This window comes from Pristiophorus japonicus, chromosome 13 (assembly GCF_044704955.1).
Source record: "Pristiophorus japonicus isolate sPriJap1 chromosome 13, sPriJap1.hap1, whole genome shotgun sequence".
Taxonomy (NCBI): Eukaryota; Metazoa; Chordata; class Chondrichthyes; family Pristiophoridae; genus Pristiophorus; species Pristiophorus japonicus.
In genome coordinates, this window is record NC_091989.1 from 137,571,238 (window position 1) to 137,598,800 (window position 27,563).

At 42.5% G+C, this 27,563-nt stretch overlaps 1 protein-coding gene across 6 annotated transcripts; it reads left to right on the forward strand.

Moving 5' to 3' along the window:
• Positions 1 to 3,638: 3,638 nt before the first annotated feature.
• Positions 3,639 to 26,021, forward strand: siah1 (siah E3 ubiquitin protein ligase 1). 6 transcript variants are annotated; one of them, XR_011596356.1, is made up of 4 exons: positions 3,639 to 3,875; positions 19,875 to 21,773; positions 24,902 to 24,924; positions 25,977 to 26,021. XR_011596356.1 is itself a non-coding variant. In XM_070898041.1 (3 exons), the coding sequence occupies exon 3, from the start codon at positions 19,877 to 19,879 to the stop codon at positions 20,723 to 20,725; it is 849 nt and encodes a 282-aa protein (XP_070754142.1). In that variant the 5' UTR covers positions 3,639 to 3,875; positions 6,211 to 6,280; positions 19,875 to 19,876; the 3' UTR covers positions 20,726 to 23,999. The 6 variants fall into 6 exon arrangements, 5 of the variants coding, with proteins under 5 accessions (XP_070754142.1, XP_070754141.1, XP_070754143.1 ...); XM_070898041.1 differs by lacking the exons at positions 24,902 to 24,924; positions 25,977 to 26,021 and adding an exon at positions 6,211 to 6,280 and having other exon boundaries at positions 19,875 to 23,999; XM_070898040.1 differs by lacking the exons at positions 24,902 to 24,924; positions 25,977 to 26,021 and having other exon boundaries at positions 19,875 to 23,999.
• The last annotated feature ends 1,542 nt before the right edge of the window (positions 26,022 to 27,563 follow it).

Genomic DNA, 27,563 nt, shown 5'->3' on the forward strand with positions numbered 1-27,563 from the left:
GCAGCAAACCGGAGGACTGGGAGAAATTTAGAATTCAGCAGAGAAGGACAAAGGTTTAATTAAGAGGGGGAAAATAGAGTACGAGAGAAAGCTTGCCAGAAACATAAAAACTGACTGCAAGAGCTTCTATAGATATGTGAAGAGAAAATGATTAGTGAAGACAAACGTAGGTCCCTTGCAGTCGGATTCGGGTGAATTTATAATGGGGAACAAAGAAATGCCAGACCAATTGAAAAAAGTACGTCGGTTCTGTCTTCATAGAGGAAGACACAAATCATCTTCCGGATGTATTAGGGGACAGTGGGTCTAGTGAGAAGGAGGAACTGAAGGATATCCTAATTAGGCGGGAAATTGTGTTAGGGAAATTGATGGGATTGAAGGACGATAAATCCCCAGGGTCTGATAGTCTGCATCCCAGAGTACTTAAAGAAGTGGCCCTAGAAATAGTGGATGCATTGGTGATAATTTTCCAACAGTCTATCGACTCTGGATCAGTTCCTATGGACTGGAGGGTTGCTAATGTAACACCACTTTTTAAAAAAGGAGGGAGAGAGAAAACAGATAATTATAGACCGGTTAGCCTGACATCAGTAGTGGGGAAAATGTTGGAATCAATCATTAAGGATGAAATAGCAGCGCATTTGGAAAGCAGTGATAGGATTGGTCCAAGTCAGCATGGATTTATGAAAGGGAAATCATGCTTGACAAATCTTCTGGAATTTTTTGAGGATGTAACTAGTAGAGTGGACAAGGGAGAACCAGTGGATGTGGTGTATTTGAACTTTCAAAAGGCTTTTGACAAGGTCCCACACAAGAGATTGGTGTGCAAAATCAAAGCACATGGTATTGGGGGTAATGTACTGACGTGGATAGAGAACTGGTTGGCAGACAGGAAGGAGTCGGGATAAACGGGTCCTTTTCAGAATGGCAGGCAGTGACTAGTGGAGTGCTGCAGGGCTCAGTGCTGGGACACCAGCTCTTTACAATATATATTAATGAATTAGATGATGGAATTGAGTGTAATATCTCCAAGTTTGCAGATGACACTAAACTGGGTGGCGGTGTGAGCTGTGAGGAGGATGCTAAGAGGCTGCAGGGTGACTTGGACAGGTTAGGCGAGTGGGCAAATACATGGCAGATGCAGTGTAATGTGGATAACTGTGAGGTTATCCACTTTGGGGGCAAAAACACAAAGGCAGAATATTATCTGAATGGTGGCAGATTAGGAAAAGGGGAGGTGCAGCGAGACCTGGGTGTCATGGTTCATCAGTCATTGAAAGTTGGCATGCAGGTACAGCAGGCGGTGAAGAAGGCAAATGGTATGTTGGCCTTCATAGCTAGGGGATTTGAGTATAGGAGCAGGGAAGTCTTACTGCAGTTGTACAGGGCCTTGGTGAGGCCCCACCTGGAATATTGTGTTCTGTTTTGGTCTCCTAATCTGAGGAAGGCGTTCTTGCTATTGAGGGAGTGCAGCGAAGGTTCACCAGACTGATTCCGGGGATAGCTGGACTGACATATGAGGAGAGACTGGATCAACTGGGCCTTTATACACTGGAGTTTAGAAGGATGAGAGGGGATCTCATAGAAACATATAAGATTCTGACGGGACTGGACAGGTTAGATGCGGGAAGAATGTTCCCGATGTTGGGGAAGCCCAGAACCAGGGGACACAATCTTAGGATAAGGGGCAGGCCATTTAGGACTGAGATGAGGAGAAGCTTCTTCACTCAGAGAGTTGTTAACCTGTGGAATTCGCTCCCGCAGAGAGTTGTTGATGCCAGTACATTGGATATATTCAAGAGGGAGTTAGATATGGCCCTTATGGCTAAAGGGATCAAGGGGTATGGATAGAAAGCAGGAAAGAGGTACTGAAGGAATGATCAGCCATGATCTTATTGAATGGTGGTGCAGGCTCAAAGGGCTGAATGGCCTACTCCTGCACCTATTTTCTATGTTTCTAAACTACGGAATGTCCCACCAACACTCAAACCACTACTCAGGGAAGTGGCTAGCACCTCAATGGGTGGCACCTGCACCTCCTCCAAACTGAGTACAACAGTGGGGACTTCATCCATCCCCTCCCCCTCCCCCTCACCCCCATGCTCTTGGTCTGGAAGGTGGGATTGGAAGGTGTTCTCCTCTTCAGGCTTGTCCTCATCTGAATCTTCTTCTGCATTGTCAGGGTTGGCCTCAAATTCTGCAAAATATAAGAGAACACAGACAAATGGTTAGCAGCCGAGGAGGAGGCAGGGGCAGCATGGCATGAGTTGGCACATGCAGCTCAGGCAGCAGGCTGATTTGAAGGACCACGATAAATGATAACACATTGCATCAACCAAAGCGTAGCTGACAGAGACATCCCATGAACCGAAGCATGGCTAGCCCGTGCAGTACTTAACATTTAGCAAAGCCAGACTGTGGAATTTGCAAGACTTGCCCTCTCCCTCAAGTGTGGACGCAGCTTGTGCAGTGATGGTTGCTTCTTTCTCGGCAGGATCCATCAAAGCAGCGACCCTCTCTTCCAAGGGTGTCTCTGGGTTCAGATTTGCCGGGCCTCCTCCTGTTCGAGTTCTTTCTCGTTTGTTGTGTGCCACTTCCCTCTGCAAATATGAAAATATAATTTTTTAGAGAGGGTATCTTTCTGCTGGGTGGGACATATACAGATGGTCACATTTACAATTGTAATTCCATTGAAAAATGAAAATATTACTTACACTAACTAGTTGACCAAGGTCCTGCCACTTCTTTTTGCACTGTCCTCCAGATCTCATGGTGGTCACCATTGCACAGTAATCTTCTGCAAGTTGGTCCCAGCGTTTCTTCATTTTTTGGGGTGGAACTTTTATGTGACCTCTGCTGGTGTCGAGCTCCTGCCATCTGCCCTCAATCACAGTAACTAGTGCCTCCACTTCATCCTGTAAGAAATTCTTCGTCCTTACGCCGCTTTGCATCTTGTGTTGCAGCTCTGATTTTTCCAATGACAATTAAAGTTTTCACACAGCAAAGTTCTCACACATACAACTGGCTCTTTAAAAATGGCCGATTGCAGACCGGGAGCTGTCCTGCGTATGTGTGACCATAGGCATCACGTCAAAAACGTTTTTTGTTTTGTCGCGCATGTACAGAAGGGGTGGCATCGTTTTTTCGGTGCAGACATTAGACTCCACCCCCGAGGCTACAGGACAAGCTGCGCGGCGCCAATTTTAAAAAAGAGCGGGGAAACTTGGCACATTTATTTTTAGAGCAGTTGTGGCCTAGAAAAACGGGCGTAACTGGCAATATGCCATAAAATGGGTTTGGGCAAAATTGAGCCCATAATCAGCGATGCTCTAAAGAGGGCAGAGTTTGAAGCGCGCAGACATCTTGCAACAGTAAGTTTAGATAAAGTTGTATGGGGATAGTGTGGGATTAGATGGTATGGAGAAAAACACCCACGCAGACCTGGTCTATTTCTCTGCTATATACATGCTACGATTCAATAAGTCAATTGTCTCCATATTTGCTTGCAATCATTCTAATCGGTGGAAAATCCTGGATTCCCCAGGACGCGCGCAGCGCGCGGAAGGAATGGAGGCGGGCCGACGGGAGGGCGGAGTCCGGTTGGCGCTGCTGATTGGCAGGTTGGTTAGAATAATTAAACGCGTTGTGCGGGGCAGGTGAGCGCGTGTTGCTGGCTCTGGCTCGAGCGCGGCGGTTGTTTTCTCTCCGGACAAAAGCGGTGGGGGAGAGAGAGAGAGAGAGAGAGAGAGAGAGGCGCCGATCGGAGCGGAGCCGGTCGGTCGGTGCTCGTCCTGGTTAGCTTGCCGAGGGGGATAAATAAAGATATATTTGTAAATCTTTTGAAAGGTGCGACTTTAGTTTGCATTTTAGTGCAGGTAAGGCGTTTATAAATCGGACCTAAAAGCACAAAGGAAACGTTTTATTTATTTTGTGTGGAGGGAGGGAGCGAGGGACATTGTTCTCCGGCTTGGTTGGCTGTTGTAACTCGAGCCGTGCGTGACTAAGGCGAGTCTGTTGCCCGGGCTTCTGACCTTGTGTTTTCTGTATTTTAGGGAGCTTCCCTATGGTATGTGGTGCCGTCACTTCAGAGCGTCTTTTCTCGCGTTTCCCGGAGGGTGAAGCGGGAGCTCAGCTGCATGTTGTGCAGGATTATTTGTTGTGTCGGGAGGCCGCCAGCCAGCATGGCGGGGGTTAGCTAGGCCGCGGCCCTCTGGCGCTCAGTCTTTTTTTGTATACAGCTGTCCCGTTCCGCTTCGTTCGACCTGGCTTCAGATTTATAAATGTTTCTCTTCTCTTTCCCCCACCCCAGCTCCCCTCATTGTTTGGAGCAACCCCGACAAACGTGACGGCGGTTTCTCGGTCGGTGATGAACGGCCGCGAAGTCTCTTTGCTTCTATTCTGGTTACTTCTACCGTGTTCTCTAGCTTTTTTTTTAGTTTTTGTTTGTAGTGGCACAACGGGGGGGAAAAAATACATGTTGGCGAATTGTCCGTTGTGGTCCAGAGCGTTTAAGGTATGTTTTTACACAATGGAGATGTTTTGTAGGCGAAAAAATAAGCCACCCATCGTGTCTTTGTTCCGTGTTGACAGTTGATTTGCTTATAATTTAATATAATTCACCAAGGATCACCAGGTCTAGCGCAGTGGCTTTTCGAGCTATTACCGGTGACTCGTGTGAAAGTAAGAGGATGTGCTGTTTGATGCAAGCAGCCCCAGCACTACGTACATGTTGACGTTTTTCAGATGTAGCAGGTGCAAACCAGGCCTACTGTAAAGGGATTCTCGTTTTTTTTTTGTAAGTCACTTTTTTAAAAAATTTTTTTTAAAATGCAACCGATGTGCTGGTTGCTTAATCAGTGACGGTCTCAAATGTAAGTAACTCTAGAAACCAGGTAAAAATGTTTGCACACAGTCATCAAAGATTGTGTTGCTATGCGAAAGGCATTTGAAAGGTTGCTTTAATATAGGATGGGAGAGAACTTTATAACTGGAAGTATAAAGCTGGATTATTGGCAACTGGAGGTTAAAAAAACCTTTTTTGGGAGGAGACACGTTGTCAAGACTGCATATAGATATATTGATTGACTTCCTTATTCCTCAGCTGAGGATTTCCCTCTAGCTTGGTCAACAGGGCTGTTGACTATGCCCCATACTTCTGACCTTGCCCCATTTTCTCCTTCCCAGAATCATGATGGGTAGCCTCTTGCAGCCTTTCACCTCACCAACTTCTGTATTTAACAGATTATCCTCTGCCAGGGACTGTTCAGTCTGCAGTTTCCTGGGCCACTCCATCATCCCTTACACTTGGTCTCTTTCCCATGGAAGCTTCTCCTTTCCATGCAAGTACACTAGATGCAATACCTACCCTTTCACCACCATCCAGGGTTCCAAACACTTCTGGGCGAGATAATGATTTACTTGTGCTTCCAACCTGGTATTCTGTATTTGCTGCTGGGTGATTGCTTTGCTGAATGCCATTCTGTCTGCAAATGTGACTGTTTCCAGTCACTTGCCATGTTAATGCTTCATCCCACCCTGATCTGCCTGTGGCCTCCTATGCTGTTCCAATGAAACTTAATGCAAGCTTGTGGAATAGCACCTCTTTCTACCAGTACTTTTCAGCCCTCTGGCCTAATGTTGACTGACTACAACTTCCATTTTCTCTTGGACAGCAGGCGCTGGTGATGTATCATAGGTGTGGCAGCACTTCCGAGGAAGGTTGTGGGATACCCATTCCACAATCAGTACATAGCCATTGAGGTGGTGTGCTTCCCTGGAGTTGCCTGTCTTTTCCAGTATACTTTTGGGCTGCTGGAGCCCTGTCTGCTTTACCAGATTTTACTTTATTCCCCCTTCTGCTATTGTACTGTAATCATGTGCACATCCCTTTTTTTAAATGTAATTTCTAATTATTGCCTTTTTTGTCATACCATTATTTATTCTGCACTTTGCTACCTTTTATCCACCACCTAATTGTAGAACATCTTTTTTTGATGTCCCTTTCTCCTGGCTCTGTTCATTTAAATTTATGTTCATTTTAAATGCTCACTATCTTATCACCTCCAATTTCTCCCACCAATACTTTCCCTCTGCCACATAACTGAATACTTTATGTAATCCAAGTTTGGAAGGGCAAAATCTATCATACACTAGGATGCTTTTCACAGTTCAAGTGGGCATACACTGAAATGTCACACTGTTGTGCTTTAGATATCTTCGTGACCACATAGGAACCTAGGGAAAGTACTATGGTCTACAGTGCAGGATTCCACGATTGAAGGTGAGCATGTAAAGTAAATCAGAATAGAAATATCAAGCTTGTTTTTTTAAAAAAAAAACTCAATAGGAAGAACAAAAACTAAAGGAAGTGGGAGCACCACAAAAAAAAGTCCTGGGAAGGAATGAGTTAGAATGGGAGATTATGTTTGGCTTTTTAACTGTGGATGCAAGCAAGAAAGAGACCACTTGGATAGTGTGTTTTGTAGGTTAAAAGGAACAAGAATGTTTGACTTCTAAAATAGACAAGAAAGGTTGTGCTTATGGTTGAGAATTTGCATATCTGATGAATTTGCATATCTGATGAAATTGCATAGCAATTTCTTGAGTGGTGTTCCAGATACAGAAGTATGACAGCCTTGGATGGACATGAGCTTTGTAGACTATTAAGGGGCTGAGGGAAGAGGGCAAAGTACTACTTGCTTTGATATAGTGCCTTTTGACATTCAATGTCCCAATGTGCTTCATAGGAGTGTAATTGGACAGAAATTTGCACTCTGCCAAAGGAAATATTGGGACAGGTGACTAAAGTCTCAGTCAGAGAGAGGTTTTGAGGAGAGGCAATACCAGAGCTTAGTGCCTAGATGGCTGAAGGCACAGCTGGCAATGGTGGTAGGAAGGGGCCAAAGTTGGAGGAATGCAGAGGTCTTGGAGAATTCTAGGGCTGCAGGAGATTAGAGATGGGATGGGGCGAGGCCATGGAGGATTGAGTATAAGCATTTTAAAGTCAAGCTATTGGTTGACCAAGAGCCAATGTAAGTCAGTGAACGCTAGTGATGAGAGAGTGAAGCTTGGTGCAAGTTGGGATGTAGGCAAGAGTTTTGAATGAGCTCCAGTTTATGGAGGGTTGATCGGAGGCTGGCCAGGAGAGCATTGGAATAGTCAAGGATGCAAATAACAACCATGGACAATGGCTTAAAAAGCTGGGGTGGAGACTGGTGATGTTTGAGGTGGGAGTAGGCGGTCTTTGTGATGGCGAAGATATGGGATCGGAAGCTCAGCTTGGGGTCAACTAGGACTCTGGTTAACAGTCTGGGTCAGCCTGTGACAGTGGCCAGGGAGGGGGATGGAACCTGGCAAGGGAATGGAGTTTGTGGTAGGAGGTAAGACTGGCTTGTCTTTCTAATATTTAAGTGGAGGAAATGGTAGCTGATGCAGGCCAAGGAGTGTGACAATAGAGGCAATGAAGGGGTCAAGAGGTGTTTGATAGAGCTGGATGTCACAGCATAGGTGAGGAATATAGTAACAGAAGTAGACCATTAAACCTCCCAAACTGCTCTGCCACTCGACTCCATTTACCTGTTGTAGTTCAATAGAATCATAACTCTCTTCTATACTTGAGGGGAATACAAGCCATGCTTATGTGAACTCTAAGCCCTGGTTTCATCCAGATGCACTTTATGCCAGGTACCTGGCATGTCTGGTTAATGTTGCCGATGAGAAATGGGAGGGGGCTAAGGATAGATCCTGTGTGTGGGGCCAGGGTTGGGGGGGGGGGGGGGGAGGAGAGAGGAGATTCTCTCCAGAAGTAACGGTGGGGGAGTGGGAAGTTAAACCATTGTGAAGCTTTTCTGGCTATGACTGATTGGATTAGAGATTGGGGAGGGCAGTTCTGCTCAGCTGGACAATGGTGAGATGTTGGAGCAGGATGAGTGTAGTTGACTGTGTCAAAGGGAGAGGTAGAAAAGGATGAAGAGGGATAGTATGCCATGTTCACAAGATGTCTTTTGATTAGGACCATTACAGTGCTGTGATGGGTAGAACTGTGGTTGGAGAGGCTCAAACGTGGAGTTGTGGGAAAGATGATCTTGGATTTGGGAAGTAATTGAGAGGAAAGGAAGGATGGGGTGGTATTTTGAAAGGACAAAGGGTTAAGGGTGTACTTTCTGGTGGGAGTGGTGATCGCAGTTGGTGCTTACTTAGTTGTTGCCAGCAAAATTTGCATTGGTGCTGCAGCTATTCCTCTTCCTGCCCTAATGGAGGGAGAAATTAGTCAGGGGTTCTATGCTGCAATGCTGCCAGTGACTTCAGCTGAAAAGTTTGTTTGTATTTGTATCTTGTCAGGGCTTCACGATATTTGTTATACCAGCTTAATTGGGTACTGGAAGAGTGTATCAAGCAATGGATAGTCCACATTGACCATCACCAGAGCTGCTTATGAAAATCCATCAAAGAATGCAACTAAAAATGCAGCTAAGGACAAAATCTGCACCATTATGGTTGTGCCAGTGTTTGAGTTATCAGAACCATGGAACACCTGGGCTCAGTTCTCTCTCTAAACCCCACTTTTTTTTCTCCTCCCCCACCCCCTGCCATCCCTGTGCATGTGAGGTACTGGACAGTGACACTGCAGAAGAGCCATCCCAACAGTTAATAGCACTTTTTTATTTTGCAGTAATGTTTGTGTTTCAGTGCTGCAGAAACTAGTCTACATTTTTATATTGCTCATTGGATTAAATGGCACTGGAGTTGTGTGGGGCAGAGGAACTGGTTCATAATTTTTCTCCATGATCTGAATGGTAGAGCTGTTTTTGGGGGGGGGGGGGGGGGAAGGAATGGTTGCCCTGCCACTGGTGGCATTTCCTATTGGAAAGTGTCATGTGCACAAGGTTTGGCTAGTGGGGAAAAGTTCCCAATAAGCAATCTTCAATATAAAATTGAGTTTGTACAAGGATTGGTGAGGTTATGAGTTGAGGGGGTTCGATTTAAAATTCCCCCAAGAATGAGTTATGGGGGAGGGGAACAGTCCAGATTGAAGCTGGATTTCAAATGCCTTTACTGTAGTGAAATTGGTTATCTGCTTCCAGAGGCTTGTATATTTTGTGTGCAACTTTATCCAATTTTTACATTTGGACTAGGGAGCAGGTCCTTGTAGATGCTGGGCTCTGCATTTATTCAAAGCACAAATGCAAAACTGTCCTTGGTATTCACTAAAACTGGTTCACATTCTGATGACAGAATCTTAGACCCCCTTTTTTTTAAGGCAGTGAATGTGGGCAATCCCTGTCTCTTGTCCTGAGAGTGGTGTTGGTCATCTCTTTAATGAAATGTTGTAGTGCTTTTGTTAGCTTGGGAATTCCAGGATTCTGACTGCAGTGAATAAGGAATGGAGTTGTATGTCCAAATCAAGGTGGTGTTCCCATGATGTTGCTTATATTCTTGGTGCTAGAGGTCACAACTGGTGAGTGCGATTTGAAATAACCTTGGCAAGCTGCTATGTTGCGTCCTGTAGTTTCTACATGCTACAGTCAGTGTGGTGGAGCAGGTATATATTGAGTCCAGTGGTCGGTGCTGTTTTGCCTGGAATCATGTTGACCATAAAATATTCTTGTGGCTGCACTCAACCAATTGAGTGGCATTGAATCATACTCCTGACTTGAGCCTTTTAACCAGCGGTGGGGCATTGAGGAGTCAGGAGCTGAGCCACTTGACTCCAAATACCCAATTTCTGTCCTGCTCAAGGTGTTGAGGTAGCTGGTCCAATTCAGCTTCTGGTCACTGCTAAGATATTGATGATGGTTGGGGACTTGGCAGTGGTGGTATCATTGAAAGTCAGAAATGGTTAGGTCTTTTCTGTTGGAGATGGGTCATTACCTGGCATTTAAAATATTAGTTACTGCACCCTCTAGTGATTATTCATTGGAATTGGCAGTTAGCCTACTTTGCACATTACCTGAGCTAGTACATTGTTTACAATCATTCAAATAATGAATTGCAGTATTCTTGCTTCCATTATTTCTTTTGCTGAAAAGACAGTACACCAAGAAAGTAGGGACCTGATAATGTATCATCTTATACCATACTACTGAAGTTGGAAAAGTTCCTGGGGGTTGTGTAACTTTATTTGTGTTAGCCTCTTGTACCCAGAATGCCAGCCTAGTTACTCCAGAAGTGTTTTGTGTATTAAAACTTTAAATTTGCAATGTAAAATCTAAACTGAAAATGCAAGTTGGGACTAGACACTGGCCACATTAAAAGTTTTTGTTGCTAATGTATAGTATAGATAGAGTATTAATCATTTGACTCATTCTAGCTGGAATGCTTCTGATTGCATGTGTACTTTTTTGATTTTGTGTTCTGAGCTGAAGTAACTCGCTCTCGTGAAGTGGACAAATGACATTTGGTAGGACCTCAGAACAGTTTCAGGAGGTTAAAAAGCAAGACCTTGATGGTAGTAATCTCTGGATTACTCTGTGCCATGTGTCAGTGAATATAGGAGCAGTAAGTTAAGACCGGCTAACATGTGGCCTGAGAAATGGTACAGTGGCGAGGGCTTTTGATTCCTGGGAAAGGAGGGACCTGTGCAAGATGGACAGGTTTCATCTCAACAGCACTGTGACCAATGTCCTCACTGGGACATTTTACAGTGCATGTGTTTAAATGAATGGAGTGTGCTAAATTAAAACTAGTGAACTGCAGGCACAATTTGCCACATGGGATTTATATAGTGGAAATAAAGGAAACCTGGCTCAAAGAAGGGGAGGAATGGGCACTTAATAATCTTGGCTACAATGTATTCTGAAAAGGAGGGGGAGCTGGTGCTATTGATCAAGGATACTGTTACAGCACTAGAAATGAATGATGTACTTAAGGATTCAAAGAATCTATTTGGTTAGAATTGAGGAACAATAGAGGTGCTATTGTGGTGGTTGGTGTATAGTCCATCAGTGGGAAAGCAATAGAGGAGCAAATTTGCAGGCAAATTATAGAACTACAGTAATGGATTTCAATTATCCTAATAGACTGGGGAAAATGCTAGTTCTGGGAATGAAGTGTGGGGAAAAATGCAGATTATTTCAGTGGGGGGGGGGTGTTTGAGAAATGGTGAGTACCATATGATTTGAGTAGCTATGGAAAAGAGCAAGGAAAAATTAAATGTGAAACTCAATTGGGGGAAGGATAATTTCAAATGAGTTGAAAAGGCATCTGGCCCAAGGTGGATTGAAATCAAAGATTAGCAGGTAACGAGCAATGGGAAGCCTTCAAAGATTAGATCATTTGGGTACAGACTGATGCATTCCCGTGAGGAGGAAAGTAAAGGCATCCAAAGCTACAACATCCTGGATGAGTAAAGATATACAGATTAAAATTAAACGTAAAGGAGGGTTATGATAAAATGTTGGGTAGAGAACCATGCTGAATGCAAAGTACTGGGGAGAACGGAGAAGAAATGAGGGGCAAAGAATGCCTGTGAATAGATTAGTGGGTAACATAAAAAGGAGCGCAAAAGTCTTTTATCTACATATAAATAGTAGAAGATGGGGACCAAAATAGAGATCATCTTGTGGAGGCAGAGAGCACAGCTGAAGTACTAAATGAGTACTTTGCACCTGTCTTCACTAGAGGATACTGTTAATGTCACAGTAAAGGAGGAAGTAGTAAAGAAATTGGCTAAGATTAAAAATAAGAGGACGTACTAAAGGTTGGCAGTGTTCAAAGTAGATTACCTAGTCTAGATGGGATGCATCCTAGGAAGGATGGAAATTGTAGAAGCTGTGGCCACAATCTTCTTGGATATGGGGGTAGTGCCAGAAGACTGGTGAACGGCAACTGTTAGACCCACGTTCAAAAAAAGGAGATGGATAAAGCCAGCAACTACAGGCCAGTCAACCTAATGTCTATGGTGGGGAAACTGACATTAATCTGGGGCAAAATTAATTGGTACTTGGAAAAATGTGTTGATTGCCAGCACATTTGTTAAAGGCAAATCATGTTTGACTTACTTGATTGACTTCTTTTGAAGTAACGCAGAGGGTCAAGGAGGATCGTGCAGTTGATGTATGTGAACTTTCAAAAAGTGCTATTTTCGGGTTTTTGCTGTGATTTGACCCTCCGCAGTGAAAACCTGGTCGGTGAGATCCATGGGCACCTCCTTTGTGGCGGTGCTTCCACGTACTGCTGGAGAGAAGTGTGCCGACGTGCAATGTTGTGGATTGCATTACTGTCATACTTTCGGCACACTCTGGACCCTTGCGCCATGCCCAGGATACCGACTGGGTCAAACCTGTCAGTGCATACCCTGCCAGCAGCGGTAAGTATGAAGACCTGCAAAAAGTTAAATTAAAAGTTATTATTTTTTCAGCAATTTTGGGTTTTTGTTAATTACTTTAGCATTTTTTGTCTCCCCCCTCCTCTGCCCATCCCCAATCTCGCAGTGCTACCAGCCCCAGACTAAAGTTGCCAAAACTCCTGGTTTGCACTGCAAATCCTCGTGCAACACTGACTTCACCAATACATAAAGGCTGAAAGTTAGGCCTAAAAACTCTAGCGCAGCAAATGGTAATTTTGGTGTTAAACTACTGTTTTTGCCAAAAATCTAGCCTGATTATATTTCTTGGCAAAATTGAAGCCCCTGGGATTAAAGGTGCAGCTGCAACGTGGATACAAAATTGGCAACAGCAGAGAGTGGTGGACAGTTTTGCAGTCTAGAAGTGTGCAGTCGTGTCCCCAAGGGGTTGGTGTTGGGCCACTGGTCTTTTGATGTATATTAATAATCCAGATTTGGGTATGTAGAGCATAATAAAGTTTGCAAATGACACAAAACACTCAATTGTAGTAAAGTGAGGAGGGTAGTATCACTTCAGATGGACATGGACAGAAACATGGCAGATTGAAATTTAAGTGGTGTGAAGTGATTCATTTTGCTTGGAAGATTGAGGCAATATAACCTAAATGGTACACGAGGTGTAGGAACAGATAGACCTGGGGGTGTATGTAAATAAGTCTTTTGGAAGGTGGCAGGACCTGTTAAGGTATAAGAGATCCATAGCTTTAAAATTGAGGAAGTTATGCTAAAACTTTAAACACTGGTTAGGCCCCAGCTGGAATATTGTGGCCAACTCTGGGCACTACACATCAGGAAGGATTTTTAAAGCTTTGGAGAAGGTGCAGAGGAGATTTGCTAGAATGGTACTAGGGATGAAAGACTTTATGTGGAGAGGCTAGAGAAACTGGGGTGGTTCTCCTTGGAGCAGAGAAGGATCAGAGGTTTGATGGAGATGTTCAAAATAAAGTTTTATTAATTGAGTAAATGAGAAACTGTTTCTCGTGACAGAAGGGTCAGTAACCAGGGGACATTTAAGGTAATTGGCAAAAGTGCCCGAGGGGGGGGGGGGGGGAAAGAGAGGTCTTTCAAAGAGCAGGCGTGATGGATCGGATGGCCTCCTTCTGTACTGTATCATTCTATGATTCTAAGCTAGGAACTGTGGATGACCAGCGATAAGGATATATTGGCTGTAGACAGGGTGCAGTGCAGATTACATATAGAAGATTAAGGTATTTAAGATGCTCAAAGAAGTTGCTTGGGTAGATGGAGACAATGGACAAGATTTACCTTTTACTCAGTGGGTCTGGGGCAGGCATGCTCTGGAAAATGATTTTTCATTGATGGCTTGTTAATCTCCTAACATGTTTCCTGGGAGTGGGTCTAGTGACCATGACCAACTTAACATTTGTGCTACCAGTGTTCTACAGCATTGAAGTGCTGCAAACACTGACTGACTGCAGAGGTACAGGGCAGCACCCAGGTTCTCTTGACTTCCTCCATAAGCATATGAAGGGCAGAGTGCTGACTCCCTCCAGGATTAAGAGCATGCAGCAAGGTGGTCTTTCCTTTCAATGGGCTAAAAAGACCTCTCCCAGGAGACCAATATAGCCTGATTGCACAGGAGGGCACAAGCAGGGATGTCGGCTGGAGGACCTGGGTGCAGTGGCGCAAACCTTTCAATGATCACAGTAGATCATGAAATGTTGGTACAAAGCCACACACACCACCTTCCTGCTGTACCTCTCTTCACAAACTCATCACTCTGCCTTCTCTACCCTACTCCTGCACATCCTTGCACCAACTTGCCTTGCACCTGCACCCATCCCCCTCTCTCTCTATTATCACATCCCCATGTTAGTAGCCACCCTTCGCACTTGCCCTAATCCTAGTGCAATCATACCAACTAACACAAGGGTAGGCACTTGAGTGTTTTATCCAATGTGCATGTAAAGTTTCTGTTGTGCTATCAAACATTGGAATCTTTTTTATTTTCAACACTTTGCATCCTTGTGTGCCCCTTTGGAAGTGGCTTAGTGAGTTGCAGTGAATGGTGAGACATCAGGGTACACCCCCCCCCCCCTGTAATGGTGGTGAATTAAAGGAATGGCTTGAACATTGTAGGGCTGTTTTATGGTGTTGAAGAGGTGCAAACCTGGGGCATCAAGTGGCAGCCAGTGTGTACAGTGTCAAGTAAAGTAAATCTGGCCATGGTGAGGCTATCACTGGCTTCCTGGGCAACAATATAGTCGGGTGCTGATGTCCTCTGTCCTGTGCAGCATCAGGTGATTGTGGAGAAGGTTGGCTGATCGTGGTTGGATTCTGAGGACCAAGGTTAGACCGTATAAGGGGATCATGTTGATGGAATAGATGGCAGGTGTAGCAGAGATGACAGAAGCATTGTCAATGGTGCGAGTTCATCCAATGAGGTAAGAGTGGGGTGGCTAGCCTGCAGAATCTGTGCTGGAAATTGACAAACAGCTTGAAGCTGAGGAAAGTGATCTGTTGGGTGGGAACTTTTACTATACATTTGAAGCTGTCAAGTAATCAGCTGGAGCAATGGCCACTGGTTGACAGCCATGGTCCCCAAATGTTGTGGACCCCATGGCCATGAAGTTGAAGTTGAAGTGAAAAGGTAAGTTAAAGCCTGTTAATCTGGCAACTAGAAGCTAAGTAGTTTAAGTCTCCTGTCTGGTCTGCTCAGCACTGACGGGATCTTGACTTGCTGTCAATTTCAAATTTACCACCTGACCTGCCACCGATCCCTCCTGCTGATACCCTGGAAAATTCCCACCAATGTTCACTGTACACTTTTTGGGGGCTGCACAGCCCATTCTATTTAAAAGCTGGCTGCGTGGAACCCCTGGAATGGCTGCGCAGCTGAAAGGGAACATTGGATCGAGAAATCATTTCCTCTAGTGGGGAAGTCCAGAATGGGGGGGAGGGGGGCATAACCTTAAAATCAGAGTTGATGGCAGAAACCATGTAGTGGAAATCTGGCGCTTTCCCAAAAGGTTGTTGAAACTTGTTCAATTGAAAATTTCAAAACTGAGATTTGTTTGGCAAGGGTATTGAGGTTTGTGGAACCAAGGTAGGTAGATGGAGTTAAGCTACAGATAAGCCATGATCTAACAGGCTTGAGGGGCTGAATGGCCAGTTTACATTGGAACAATAGGTCAATCAGCATACTGCAGTTCTAATATGATGCATGTAATGGCTTTCCCTGTTTAGCATAAGAAGCATTTCATTTCTCCATGACTATTTGTGACAGTCTGTGGTGCTCGTATTGGACTGTACAGCCACCAAAGAACTCGCCTTCAGGAATGGAAGCAAGTCTTCCTCGATTCCGAGGGACTGCCGATGACCTATGGGCAGCATTGGGACATGGACTGTACCGTTGGCCTATGTCACCTAGGTGGCTGAAATAAAGGAGCGACAGCACTGAAGATGCAGCTAATGGTGCATTTATGAAGATCTTTTATGTTCTTCCAAAATTGTTTTGCTTTTTTTTTCAGAGTGCTTTCATTTTTGCCCTCAAAAGCATGTCTTTGTTCACAGCTGTTTGGCTTTTTGTAACCCATTTTTTGGGGAGTTGGATGGGATGAGTAGAACGAGGACCAGAAAATCCAAACCTTTCTATTGTAAGCTTTAAGTTCAATTTGCAAATGGCAAGTGATCTGGAATTTGCTTGTACAAAATTACCTGGCCTTGAGATGCCATGCTACTGTATCTTGTGAATGATGAATAGCTTCAATAAGCAGCAGGGTTTGGCTTGTTAATTTAGACATAATTTAGTTAATATCAAATGAGTAAATTGTTTACACTAAGATACTGTCCCGAAAGTGGAATGGATCTCCAAGGTAGTTGTTTTTTTTTTGCTGAAACTAACTTGAAGATTGAATTTTATTCCCCTTTTCTGAAGTTGCTGACTCATGCTGTCATACATTTCTCGCCCAGATGAGCATTCACTATGTGAGTCCAGTGGAAGTTTGGTAGACTATTTTTTGATGAGGTAAGAGTGGATGATGCCAGTGCAGTTGTTGTCTTTTGAAAGTCCATATACACATTTGATAAAATACCACATTAGGCTTGTTGGCAAAATTGAAGACTATGGGATAAAAGGGGCAGTAGTAGTATGGATACAAAATTGGCTAAAGAATAGTGTTGTAGTGAATGGCTGGCTTTCGGACTGGAGGGAGGTATACAGCGGTGTTCCCCAGTACTAGAAAGACTTGCATTTATATAGAGTTTTACAGCCAATGAAGTACTTTGAGTGTAATCGCTGTTGTAATATAGGAAACACGGCAGCTAATTTGTGCATAGCAAGCTCCCACAAACAGCAATGTGATAATGACCATATAATCTGTGTTTGTGATGTTGATTTGTGGGGTAAATATTGGCTAGGACACCAGGGATAATTCCCCTGCTCTTCTTTGAAATAATACCATAGTATCGTTTACGTCCACCTGAGGGCAGATATGGCCTCTGTTTCTCGTCTCCTGAAAAATGACACCTCTAGCACCGCCACTGGAGTATAATAAACAGTGAGGCAGGTAGCAGTAGACTTCAAGAGGACATAGACTAGTGGAATGGGTGGACACATGGCAGATGAAATTCAATGCAGAAAAGTGTGAGGTGATCCATTTGGTAGGAAAAATGAGGAGTGACAATACAAGCTAAATTGTACAATTTTACAGGGGGTGCAAGAAGAGAGCCCTGGGGTGTTTGTGCACAAATCTTTGAAGGTGTTAGGACCAGTTAATAAAGTGTATGGCATCCTGACTTTTTATGAACTGAGGCAGAGTATAAAAGCCAGTAAGTTATGCAAAACCTATAAACACTGATTCGGTCCCAATTCTGGGCACCACAATTTGAGGGGGTACAGAAGAGATTTACTGGTTCCAGGGTTGAGGATTACAGTTGTGTGGATAGACTGGAGAAGCTGGGCTTGTTCTCTTTAGAACAACAAAGGCCAAGAGGAGATTTGATGGTGAAATCATGAGTTTAGATCGAGTAACTTTCTAATTAAGGGTTGATAACCAGAGGACACAGATTTGAGGTGACCTGAGGAAAAATATTTTTACGCAACCAGTGATTAAGAGTTGCAAGCAACTACCTGATGGGGTGGTGGGTGCAGATTCAATTACAGCCTTCAAAAGGGAATTTGATAAATACTTGGAGGAAAAAATTGCAGGGATATGGGGAAAGGGGAGTGGGACTAACTGGAATGCTCTTCGACAGCTGGTACAGACTTGATGAGCTGTATGGCTGCCTTCTGTGCTGTACTATTCTATGATTCTATTGCATGGGGCAACGGAGTCTGAGCCTGTCCTGGTCATTATCCACATGTGCTCTTCCAGGATTCACTGAATTCTTATCAGAAGTGGAAACTTGGAGATACTTCCCCCTCTTCCTGGGGTACTGATTGTCGCACTCCTCAGCTAAGATCAGCCAATACAGCATAGACTGACTGGTATAAAACCTGGTGCTCAGAGCCACCGTAAGCAATTCTGTTATGCCATTGGCACAGCTCTTGGAAGTACTTGAGTTGGTATAATTAACTTCTCCATACCAGCATGTATAAGTTAATATCTGAAATGCAATACTGATTCAGGCCAACAGTGGGAACATTTCAGGATTGCCTATAATGCACTACTAAACTCTGGATTTTGCCAAATTTTGAAGTGTGCCTTTAGTGACTATTTTTATAAATCTTTGTAAATAAATGGGAAGGAACAACTGAACTGATTATTTAAAAAAAAAACTAAACTGGAGAGCCGAACCACTCATAACTTGGATTTTATTGTGAAATCCATTGTTTGAAGTTATACTTGACAGTGACAGATTTGAATGATGCAAATAGTTGTTCAACCTGGACTACGAGTGGTTGGAATGAAGTTTGTTGTGCCAAAGGCTAAATTATTCAGTGGGAACTCCATCTGGAGTGACGGGGGCTTTGTTATAGTTGAATGAATTGCAGTGGGGGCCTGATACAGAAGCATTCTTCGAGACATTCCTTTTTGTGAATCACAAGATGAGGGTTCCAGCTTTTTTCCTCTACAGAAAGCAAAATTGAACAATGTTTCCAGGAACACCCTTTCTCTTCTCCTTTCTCTCTTTTCTCCCCCCCCCCCCCCCCTCCTTTTCATACCCATCTTACGAGGAATTTGGTTCCCTTGGGGCATTTAAGGTGGAAGTACTTTTAAATACGAGGATGGGCCACTGTTGAATTTATGCTGGCAAGTCAAATTAGGTTTCAACTGCTGCTCATGCTCATAGTAAATCCATTTTGATTTTTGTGTACTTGAAGAGGGAAAGGCATCATTTTCGATTGGTTTAGAACCAAAATACCGAAAGCAGAAACTGTATTGAAGACTGCAGTCAAACTGTAAATTCTTCAAATTTGTAGAACTCTAGCATTAATGGCTAATCTACTAGCTCCTGTAATAATGGGTATGTTGGTATAGGGTTTGGATTATATGGTGGTACTATATTGCATGTTTATAACTGAATGTTGCCAAACATCTAATCTGCAAGCAGCCTGTGAAATGTGTACACTTTTTTAATATCAATTCTTGTATTTGTCTGACAAAAGTCTCTTCAGGCTAGCAACAATATTAAAAACAAATGCAGTTTCCACAGTCTATCGATTAAAGCTGTGCCAAAACAGGAACATTACTCCAGTTTTAAGTAATTAAACCAGACTACAGTACAGCTGAAATCTGCTGTAAATTTAAAAAATTTTTTGGCATGACTTGAAATTTATCCCATATCAAAATACTAATTTTCAACCTCCTTTGTTCAGGCAAAAAATCCAAGGTGCAATCTTAATCTTGGGCAGTCCCTCGGAGTCTAGGATGACTTTGCTTCCGCACCAAAAGTTCTCGGGTGACTAATAATGCGGGACCTACAGTCTGTCACAGGTGGGGCAGATGGTGGTGAAGGAACGGGTAGGTGGAGTGCTTGGGTTGCCGTGTGCTCCTTCTACTGTCTACGCTTGGCTTCAGCTTGCTCCTGGCAAAGAGACTCTGTTCGGCGCCTTCCTGGATGCTTTTCCTCCACATTGAGCGGTCCTGGGTCAGGGATTCCCAGGTGTCAGTGGGGATGTTGCACTTTTTTTCAAGGAGGCTTTGAGGGTGTCCTTGAAGCGTTTCCTCTGCCCACCTGGGGCTTGCTTGCTGTGTCGAAGCTCAGGAGTGCTTGTTTTGGGAGTCTTGTGTCGGCCATCACCGATCTATTCAAGCAATGTACTGGTGTTGCAGTGATGGAGATGGTTTTGATAGTTGGCTATTTCAGAGCAGTCAAACTTTCACTGTTGTAGGGAAATAGATGGGTGCACATCTGCTCACAGCGAGGGTAATACAAGGAAGGGTACCTCTGGCTGCTAGGAGTCAGCTCAGTAATGTTGGTAAACATCTGGGTGCAGGATATGTTGGCCAAAGATGGTATGGAGTGATTCATAACAGCAACAATTTGGCTAAATGTTTGTCATCATCTTTTTGTGGACTAGGTAAATGCTGCCATTCTAACTGCTCATCCTTTTTCCTCTTTTCAGAAATGAGTCGTCAGACTGCCACAGCACTCCCTACTGGTACATCAAAGTGCACTCCTGCCCAGAGAGTCCCTGCATTGACTGGAACCACCGCCTCCAATAGTGATTTAGCAAGTCTTTTTGAGTGTCCAGTGTGCTTTGACTATGTGTTGCCACCAATCCTTCAGTGTCAGAGTGGCCATCTTGTCTGCAGCAACTGTCGTCCTAAGCTTACATGCTGTCCCACTTGCAGGGGCCCGTTGGGTTCCATTCGCAATTTGGCTATGGAAAAAGTGGCTAACTCTGTACTATTCCCTTGTAAATATGCCTCTTCAGGTTGTGAGATAACACTGCCACATACAGAGAAAGCAGACCATGAGGAACTCTGTGAGTTCAGGCCATACTCGTGCCCTTGCCCCGGTGCCTCTTGTAAATGGCAGGGTTCTCTGGATGCTGTAATGCCACACCTGATGCATCAACACAAGTCCATTACAACCTTGCAGGGTGAGGACATTGTTTTCCTGGCCACAGACATTAACCTCCCAGGTGCAGTAGATTGGGTTATGATGCAGTCATGTTTTGGCTTCCATTTCATGTTGGTCTTAGAAAAACAGGAGAAGTATGATGGCCACCAACAGTTTTTTGCCATAGTACAACTAATTGGAACACGCAAACAAGCGGAAAACTTTGCCTATAGACTTGAACTCAATGGCCACAGACGTCGACTGACTTGGGAAGCAACTCCTCGATCAATTCATGAGGGTATTGCCACAGCAATTATGAATAGTGACTGTCTGGTCTTTGACACTAGCATTGCACAGCTTTTTGCAGAAAATGGCAACCTGGGAATCAATGTAACAATCTCCATGTGTTGAGACTATGACATTTCACAAATTCTCTTGTCAGGGGCCAGTATTGGGGCAGTAAATGCTGTACATTGAGCTCTGAATATTGGAGACATTGTACAACTTTTTGCTGCCAGGCATTTATCGGACTGGCTTCTTGGATTGTTCAAAGTCTGGGTCATGATGGTAACATGCAGAACTGGCTTACAGTAAGTTAACACTAATTATAAATGCAGTAAACCACTGAACAGAAACTTTTTTTTGTAGAAAATAGTGCTATGAGCCTAAAGAAAATGGGCATAAACAGAAATGCAAGTGCTACAATCTTGTGTTGTAGTTCGTATTGATTGTACTGTCAGCTGAAAGGTGTTAAACCATTGTGTTCTGATTGTCTTTACTGACAAGCCATGTTGGGCAGTTTTAAGTTGCTGCTTTTCTCGTATTTGTCACTACATAGAATTGCTGCTGTTTTGTGTAAATTTTCTGTGTATGGCTATTTTTATGAACTTGCTAGTTTTTCATCAAATAAAAAATTTCCCTCCCTTTTTGTACAACCAGTCCCTCAAAGCCATTAAGTTCATTTAATATCCTATTGAGTTTACAAGCTAGAAGTTTATACTGTATATCCAATCTTTGTCTTCTAGATGTCTGCTATTAAGTACTAAACTCTTAAGTTGAAATGTCTAAACTATTAAGTGAGTACTTTCTAAATCCCTAAAAATGCTTTGAGTTGCAGTATCTAGTGTCATTATATAATGGATAACTGAACCAACATTAATGCACTTTCATTAGTTATTTAGCATAAAATCAAGACTCATTTATATCTAAAGATTGAAAGTGCTTCAATTTTCAATACATCTGCAGATTTATATTTTAAGTTTATCCAAACCTAATACACTGTAAGACACTTGGCCTCTTGCTTTTCCCTCCCCATTGCTTTTGTCTTCCTCAGTCTCCTCCTCCAATATTTGTTTCCTCAATCAATGACGCTACCTTGCTGCCCCATGTCTGCGGGGGAATAACTTTAACCGTAAAGAAATGGAACAAAAGATTCAGACGTCCCACTGCTATGGAGAAGGTAGGCTGAAGCTACTGCACAAATCAAATGTAAACTTCAGAACCTCATATTTCCCTAATCTTTTTATAAAGACTGCTCGCTTAGACAAGCCTGCTTTAAAACATTTTATTGGTGAATAGCTGATTTAAGAATTGCCAAGCCAGTCTATTCTACCTACCTTGTTAAAGTTTCTGTAGTTTAGTATTTTGCTTAAATGCAAGAAGTTGCACACTAGTTTTTTAATTTTATACAGGATAAATCAATACTACTTCCACTTATTGATCCTGCTTTGATTTGATTTTTGTAATCATGTTTTAATGACTTGCAGCTGCTTACCTGAATGTTTTCAACAAACTTGTCATTTCACTGAAGGTTCAGTTGTGGTCATAGTCATGTGCAGGTTTAAGTGTCTGCTGACTAGATTAAAATTTTACCAACTGTAAATCTTTCTAGTAACTCCCAGTAACTAGAACTGGCCAGCTATACTTAATAATGTATGAGACCTATTCACAGCTTAATTTTAAAGTCGCAACTTTGAATTTGTTTTCTCCTCCCGCCCCCCCCCCCCCCCCCCAAAAAAGAAAGTTGTAGCCATGAGTGCTTTGCAACAAGCATAATTTGAAACAATTTTGCACTGCTTCTACTGTTGAAAATATAACTTTTCCTTTCTCCTCCTGCCCCCCCCCCCCTTAGATATATCTAGTGAATTAAAACACTAAAATAAATTAAATAAATAAAGTGTCCTCATTGTTTTTTGTGCTTTATAAAACTGAATAGGGGCAGTCTAGGAGCAGATATTGTCTGGAGCTCTTCTGCCTAGAACTAAATTTGATGCAGTCATCAAGGTGATGCAGACAATATCTTGCCTCTAACTAGCAGTTTTACAACACCAGGTGATGTAATATGGGATGACTGGAGACTGAATTCTATACTTTTAGCTCCTTTTGTGAAATTAAGACCTGATAGTTTAGAAGAACACTAAACCATTTTTGTTTATACAATCCTATAAAATTTGTGTACTAGAAGGCAGGGATTTAATTTTCAAATTTCAGTTTCATTTTAAGAAAAGCAGCCTTGACTCTGCATAATTGCCATTTATTTAGACAGTGTTACATTGACACAACTACATGATGCATATTAACAGTATTTAATGTTTAAAAGTAAACTTAGTAAAGGTTGACGAGTGTAATTTGCATTGTATAATGGCTAATGTGCTAAGAGTAACTGGATTACTTTAAATAGTCTGCACATGGTTACGTTCTGAGACTACAGAAGTATAGCTTTTGTGACTTTTTTTTTTTCTCCTCTCCTCTGACCTACCCCCTCCGAACACAACTTAACCAATATACGAAAGATGCCCTCCTACAATGCAGTGACATTGAAATGTCAAACTGTGGGAATGCTTTTCCACATTTGTTTAGGTATCAAAATTAGCATCTACTCTTGGATTAAATTGTTCTAATGAACTTCCATGTGAACCTTGTTTGAATCATTCATGCAAAAAAACTAAAGGATATTGATCCAAAACCTATCCAAAAATGCAATGCAAGTAGTGTAAATACTGCTACCAGATGGCTAAATGCACAGCCATTTTTGAATATTAATGGGGCTTATGACAAACTTAGCTTAAACTATTGTGAATTTATGTATAAAACTTAACCTTTGTTCTAATATACACTTGCAGTAATCTACATAATTCAATGGAATGATTTAAGTTTAGGAACAATTCTACTTCAGTTGCAATAAATATTTCTATTTTCATGTGTTTTATTTTTAAATGGAAGGAACCTACCCATAAAAAAAAAAAATTCTTGCATAACAAGAGGTATAGTACTGCAGCTGTCTCACTGGTTAACTCAGTCATACAAATTCCTTGTCTTTGTTATGGGTGTTTTTATTGTGAAGTATGTGGAGTTTAGCCACTTGTTGTGCAATGTATTGCCTCTTAAAGTTACTGGTTAACTCTCTCTCTCCCAACTTGATTTGCAAGTAACATCATTTTTATCCAAGGCCTTTTTCCTTTTTCTCCAAACCCCCCCCCCCCCCCCCCACACAACTGTAGATCCTTTTTAAGCTAGCTTTGTGGTAGACCCATTTTCTTGACTCTTAAAACCATGCTGTTGTACAGTAAAATGATGCTGTGTAAGGGTTATGGTTAAACCATTTTTTATAATACTGTTTTGCCTGAAACTTGATTTATTGTGTGTTTATGCTTTATTTGCATTTTAAACTCCAATAAAAGTTGATATCATCACCTGTTTTAAATAGTCCTCTTTTAATATTTACTTTTATTTTTAAAACAATTGGGGTAATGATGCAGAAACTAATGCTGGGAATTTCCTTGGACTTTTTCCAATTCCGCTGTAACTTTGGAAACTTTGAAGTTCGAGCGGCAGAAGACCAAGGAAGTCCTTCGTGTCAGTTCCCCTATGTACAGCATTAATTACTACATGTTAGGTTTCATTTAGAATGTTGCGAATCAAGTTAGGTTGCTGGGACAAGACTGAAGAGGAATACCTTCTGAAATTGTACTTGATGTGCTTTTGATGGTTCTCTGGCAATTTCAGAACTGTTGCTTCAGTTCTCTAGCAGCTAACCTGTACCCTGGGTGGAGTGCTTTAAATTTCACATGTATTGGGAATGGATTTAGGATCTGGAATACCAATATGGGATGCAGTGCCCCTTTTCTTGGCTACAAATTAGCTGAGTCACTGGTGTTTGAGATGGAGAAGGTAACCGCTTGTGTTTCTAGGGCCCATATGTTTGGAGTGATTCTTAAAGGTCAGCTTCGTGCAGGCTGTATCAGACCACATCCCTCTTTCTCGCTTTCTGCCTGTTACCATAGTTGGGATGGGGGGAGGAAAGAAGAAGAAAGGTTATGAGGAAAGGCAAGGAGAAACATGGACATTTCAACCTCCTGAAAAGTGATTTTTTTTTTTTTGTGGTGGGAGAGAGGAAAGGGGGGACCATAAAAGAATACCAAGTGAAATGGAATAGGTTAACCCAGAGTGCAATTTAAACTAAATGGCCAGTCCAAGAGTGATTTCAGCACTTCACAAGTGATTGATGTCCTGGCTAGGGTAAAGGAGACAAAAACTTGTACAGGGTACTGCAAAAGTTTGATGCTGTGATGTAAATTTCTATTGCAGGATGGGCACAAACAAGAAAATTGGTGAGTATCTTTAAACAATCTTGTAATCCTTGGATATGGGAGGTGCCAGAGGACTGGAGGGTTGCAAATATTGCACCTGTTTTTTTTAAAAAGCAAGGGATAAACATGCTAACATTCTCCAGCAAAATTTGTAGAGGAATTTTTTTCTGCTTCCCCCCCCCCCTCCTCCTCCCCCACCACCCCTGTGGGTGGAAAGGGGGCTCAGTACAAATGTTTCCCCTCTCCCAAACTAAGCTGAAAGTGTGGAGTGGTGATGCTCCCTGCACCCTTCAGAGATTTCAAGGCTCTATCCCCTTCCCTCCCCACCTCCATTGAAGTAGTTTCCCCTGCCTTTGCTCCCCCAACACCTTCCTACTGACCTTTCCCATTGACTGATTTCTTGCCCTCTTCCTTCCTGTTTCCCACCCCTACCACTTCCCTTCCCATCTGCCTGCTCCGCCACCTCTGCTTGGATCCAATTAAGCCCCCTCCCTCTAATCCTGCTTGACCTGGAGTGAACTGGGTCTTAATTTCATGTGCAACACCATGGGAGATGGGATAATCATTCTATTTCAATCTCGCAATTTTTTTTTTGTATATACATTTGTCTGTCTACATCATTCTCTACTGCCACACGTCTCCAGATATGGTCACAAGATATGTGGAGGCTGTTGTGGCAGCAGAGAAGTATGTTGCAATAATAGCTGAAACATGGTGAATTGCAGAGGATAACCATGACTAACTGATCTAGACATCTAATAATTAAATTTAAAACTAAAATAAAAAATCCTAGATGGGCATTGAACACCATGTCAACAAGTCTGTTCATTGCACATATCATTCCTATTCCTTCAAACAGGGAAATAAGTTTACTGAAGTCATCCATTAAAATAAATAATTGTGAAAACCCACATGCATTACTTGGTAAAAGTAATGCAATGAACTCCATTATGATCCAGTGAGACACAAAAACTAGAAAAGTGCATACTCCACTTGACCTGGTATTTATCAATATGGATCATCATTAAAGTCTCTGCCAATTTTAAAAACCTGTTCTTTGGGATTTTTTTTAGGTCTCATTTTGTGTTCAAGTGCAATCAGTGGAAAAATTGGACCCCAGAAAACCTGGTTAAATTTGAGGGGAAAATAATTTAAAGTTTTATTTTGGAAATTATTTAAATGCTTGATTTCTTGAATTTTTTTTAATAAAGGTGAAGCCAAATGACCACTCAATTCATGCACACTATTCTCACTGATTCTCATTTAGCTCTTAAGTTTTTTTTTTAAATGCTTAATTGTAAAATTGAAGAATTTATATATTTATTGTGGCTCTAGACACTAATCTGCCTCTTTGGTGGGATGATAAAAGTTGTTGGGAGGTGATGTATGGAAACAGTTGTGACCTATAAACTGTGCCTTGGTGTGTGATCTGAATCAGCCTTTGATTGACCTAAGTCTTCAGCGATAATGTGGTAACTTCTATTGTCCTTGCTCCATGCCTAACTTGGAATAAAAGGCACATTTTTGCTGCTGAATTGTCCTTTCAGCAGTAAGCCCCATTTAACAAAAATTCAAATTGCACACATTCATTTCTATTCCTGCTGAAAATCCGGGCCAGAAATGCATATATATTGCATTTATGATAGCACAGCACTGACCTCATAGCTGTGGTGTTCACGTGTGCCTGAATCAGTATTTTTCTATTGCTTCTTCCTACCACCTGTTCTTGGTTATGACCAGATAAATATGTTTTGGCTTGCTAGCTTACACTGACCCTGGCAGAAATGCTGCATTTGAAGGTGCCTCCAGTCTGCATAACTTTTGTTCATATCACACGTTTGCCTGCATATTTTTTTTCCTTGGGGAGCAACTAGGGGAATTTAAAGCTATCCAAGTGAAAGATTGGTCGCTGGCAACTTTTTGACATCCACCCGCAGTAAATTATATTACTGAATGGGTTCCCCTATGGGAGTTCCACTGTATGCAACACTGAAAGAGGGTGGATAAAACAAGAGGGTGACTGCATTGGAGATGGACGAAGAACCCACAACTCCACTCCCAAACTGCTGTAAGCATTTGAATTAAAACGATGCCTTCACAGACTTTACTTCACAAAGAAAGCCCGGATGATCGTGTTAACTTGAGTACTGCGCACACCTTTATCCTATTGGCTCATTCAATGTTGTAACAGGGGATCTGTATAACATCACCCACCATGCCAACTCACCAAATCAGTGATGCTATTTTTAGGAAAGCTGGGGAATTCATCCATTTTAGAATGAATCTAAAGAAACAACAAAAAGGCCATTCAATTGAGATTGCTGGTTTCCCCCAAAGTTTGGGGTGCAATATTTGGGATTTGCATTATAGGGCTCTAATTGTCTGGAAATTCAATGAGCTCACAAGAAAGGGATTCCACTCTGCTGCTGCTACTCACAAACTAGGTGAAAATTCAAAGAACTCTCCATTTAAAAAATCCTAATTTGCCTGAAGTTGTCACGACACTTTTTTGGTAAAAGCTTTATTCCATCTGAGTGCCTGGATGGATTCTGGCTGACACGTTTATCCTTTGCTTCCATGTCTTATGACTCCACTTTGTATATTATCCTCACTTGTTGAGTATCAGTACAACAAGGCATATTGGATCAACTAGAGTGGTA

Bases quoted from the DNA above. Each gene is read 5' to 3' on its own strand.
- siah1 (XM_070898041.1), top strand. From the start codon at position 19,877: ATGAGTCGTCAGACTGCCACAGCACTCCCTACTGGTACATCAAAGTGC.